Source organism: Girardinichthys multiradiatus, chromosome 10 (genome assembly GCF_021462225.1).
Source record: "Girardinichthys multiradiatus isolate DD_20200921_A chromosome 10, DD_fGirMul_XY1, whole genome shotgun sequence".
Lineage (NCBI taxonomy): Eukaryota > Metazoa > Chordata > Actinopteri > Cyprinodontiformes > Goodeidae > Girardinichthys > Girardinichthys multiradiatus.
In genome coordinates this window covers 5,109,866-5,113,202 of record NC_061803.1, presented here as the reverse complement: position 1 = coordinate 5,113,202, position 3,337 = coordinate 5,109,866, and the positions used below count along the sequence as shown (strand labels likewise).

At 39.4% G+C, this 3,337-nt stretch overlaps 1 protein-coding gene across 1 annotated transcript in view; it reads right to left on the bottom strand.

The window, feature by feature from the left end:
* The window catches only part of pelo (pelota mRNA surveillance and ribosome rescue factor), a 15,540-nt gene extending 12,203 nt beyond the window's left edge, over nucleotides 1-3,337 (bottom strand). The window contains exons 1-2 of the mRNA XM_047376015.1: nucleotides 3,119-3,337; nucleotides 2,651-2,743 (exon numbers count right to left, since the gene is read on the bottom strand). Of these exons, the coding sequence (XP_047231971.1) occupies nucleotides 2,651-2,743; nucleotides 3,119-3,159 (134 nt within the window). The 5' untranslated portion in view covers nucleotides 3,160-3,337. The remainder of the gene's footprint in view (nucleotides 1-2,650; nucleotides 2,744-3,118) is intronic.

Genomic DNA, 3,337 nt, shown 5'->3' with positions numbered 1-3,337 from the left:
AAGGACTTTAGTTGGTGTTATGATATTCAGTTCTACACATGGACCGTGTGTCAAGAACAAACTGCCAGGCAAATGTAAAGTTTTTACACAACTTTCATGTAAAAACGCGAGACTTTTCCAGACTCAATATTCGAGACTTCTCAGTCCTTTCAATTCAATTCAAAAATACTTTATTAATCCCAAAGGGAAATAAAATTTTTCTTTGTGTTCATTTTAAAATATAGAATCCAAACATTCACTCTGAATTTAAGGCGGACATGTCTACCATGGGAAGAGTTTGTATACGGTACCAGGAAATAACAGAAGCTGGAAGGAAGAAAGGACAGATGCAAGGGAGGGAGGACACAAGTAGGAAATAAAGGAAAGAAGGAATGGAAGTAGGTCACGAGGAAGTGAAGATAGAAGGACTAAAGGAAGGAAAGAAATAATCACAAGTAAAAGGACAGAAGAAATGGAAGCAGGAAGGACACATGGAGGTAACAGAGGAGGTCACAAGGAAAGAAGAAATGACAAAAGGAAGGAAGGTAGGACATCAGACAGGAATTAAGGAGAAACACAGAGGGAGAGAAATAAAGGAAGGGAAGAGAAGAATGGAAGAATGAATGGAATGAGAGAGTGAGGACTGCGAGAGCCAGGAACGTGCCACTAGACCATCAGCAGGAAGCTTGGTGAGAAGGTGAGAGATGTTGGTCCAGTTCCCCAAAACAGGAAGAAATATTAAATAACCAGCAGCCGCCCTTGCTCTAGAGCTCCATGTAGGACCATATGTCACAGTTTGAGAATGATCATAAGAATGGTGAGGGATCAACCAACAGCTACACAGGAGCTTGTTCTGAAGAGCAGCTGAGACCACCGTCACCAAGAAGACCACTGATATCACAACGTGCTGTAACAAATTTCCTATAGCAAATATTTATTAAAAATTATAAGCTGTCTTTTATAAAAGGTCATTTAACATTTGCTACCTTAAATAGGTTGTGTTTAGGTGTACTAAGGACAAAAGTGGCTCTTTGAATTGTAAAGGCTGCAGACCTGATTTAGACAGACAATATGTAGCTTTTACCTATGTAAAATTACTGCTTTTTGTCTCTGCTTACATTCACAGGAATAATATGCTTCTTTTTCAGGTTAATTTCTCTGGAGAATCTCAAACTTATTGATTCGTGACCCCCAGTCGGGTCCCAAGTCTGACGTCAGGGATCGCTGACCTAAAGGACTTAGAAAGTTTCTGTAAAGAACAGAGAATAATTATTTCATTCACTAGATAAGACAGCTAGATTTCTGTTATCTTCGTTCAACAGATAGGAATCTACAAATGATTATTTAAAATTATGGTGATTATATAATAATTGTGGCAGCGCAACATACAAATGAATCAAATAACAGGAAGGGACATACTGATCCTTATCTAGTAATTACCGAAGTAAACACCATTTAAATGAATCAGCAGAGCTAAAACGTCACAGCCCAGCGTTCTTTATCAGATAGCTGAACTGGAGTCATGCTGCTGTGAAAGAAAAGTATCTGCCCCATTCCCCCATTTTCTCAGATCATTAAACTAATTTGTGTGAACATAAAAAGCAGTTTTCTGATGATTTCATGAAGGGAAAGGAGCTCTCCAAACCAACCTGGCCCTGTGTGAAGGAATATTTGAAAACTGAACCTAATGATTCTTTTCCATCACTGTGGAGGCCCCACTTCTTCAACCAGATTTAAGACTAGACTTTGACTTCATGGTTCCAACAACTAAGTCAAGCCGCCCAGTTCCTGACCCAGACCACCACACCACCACCACCATGGTATGATCTATTTCTGAAATGCTGTGTTACTTTTTCTGCCACAAGCAACTGGACGCATGCCTTCCAAAAAGTTGCCCTTTTGCTTCGTCAGTCCACTGTACAAACTGTTGGGGATAATCAAGATGTTTTTTGGAAAATGTGCCTTTAAGCTGTTTTTGGTCTGCATGTGTTTTCACCTTGGAACCCTCCCATGGATGTCATTTTTGCCCAGTCTCTCTAACTTATCATGAATACTAACTGAAGCAGAGCTTTAGATATTGTTCTGGGTTCGTTTATAACCTCCTGGATGAGGTGTCGATGCTCTCTTGGAGTAACCTTGGTAGGCCGGCCACCCTTGGAAAGGTTCCCCACTGTTCCGTGTTGGTTTTTCTTTCCATTTGTGGATAATGGCTGTCACTGTGGTTCTCTGAAATCCCAAAGCCTTAAAATGGCTTCATAATCATTTCCAGACTGACACATGTCAGTACCTTTGTTTCTCATCTGTGCTCAGATTTCTTTAGATTTGGGCAAGATGTGTTGCTTTTTAATGTCTTTTAGCCTACATCATGATGCCAGACAGGTTCTATTTAGCTGGTTTCTTGATTGTACAGCTCAGGCAGAAATCAGGCGTCGTTGCGGCTAGTGAAACCAGACCAAAGCTATTCTGGTTAATCACAAACAGGGAAATATAGCATCTCATAGAACAAGATTGGTGTGTATTGGTTTTTTTCTCCCTTATAAATTATTCGTAAACTGCCTTTAGTCTTTCTTCACTAACTAAACAACAACAAACCAAAACATCCAAGCTGAACGTTCTTTATCAGATGCTACAAGCTACATCTCATCTTGCCGTTTTGGATATTCGTGGTTACCTGATGGTTGAGGCTCTCAAGCTGTCCCCCACTTGGAGCAGGTTGTAGGTGTGCCACATGTCCTCTGCCTCCTCTGGCATCAGGGTCACCTGACTGAGAAAAGGTGTGCATATATTCAATAGGTTGGTTAAGTGGTAATCAAATTTAAAATAAGCTTATAATAGGATATAAATAACGGGAATGCTACAAATATTGGAATGATGCATGGGCAAATCATGATTATGGCGTACATAAGTTATAATACGAATGTTAATATTTACTCATTTTAGTGTTATGCTTAGTCATTGAAAGGTTTATTCTATACTAGTAATATAATCCCGACACACCTTATTAATGTTTTCATTTACACTTTACAAAGTCCTCCCTCATTAATCCTGCTGTTAATGCAGCTTTTATTTGCTCGTCTACGTTTTCGCTGATATACTTTCAAAATAGCATACTTTTTAGCTTGCTAACATTAGCACTCACCCGGTATTATCTTTCTCAATGTCTTTATTAAGCAACTTCATGGTTGGACGACTGTAAACTATAAACAGGAGTATTAGCCTAAACTACAGAGGTTCGCGTTTAACCAAGTTAGAGGCATTTTTATATCGACAGGATCGCAAAACTAAGAAAAAGCCATGTCTTAACTTTAGAATGAATCTCTCAGTTCATGTTGCCAGGCGCTGAGGCATTGCGTCACGA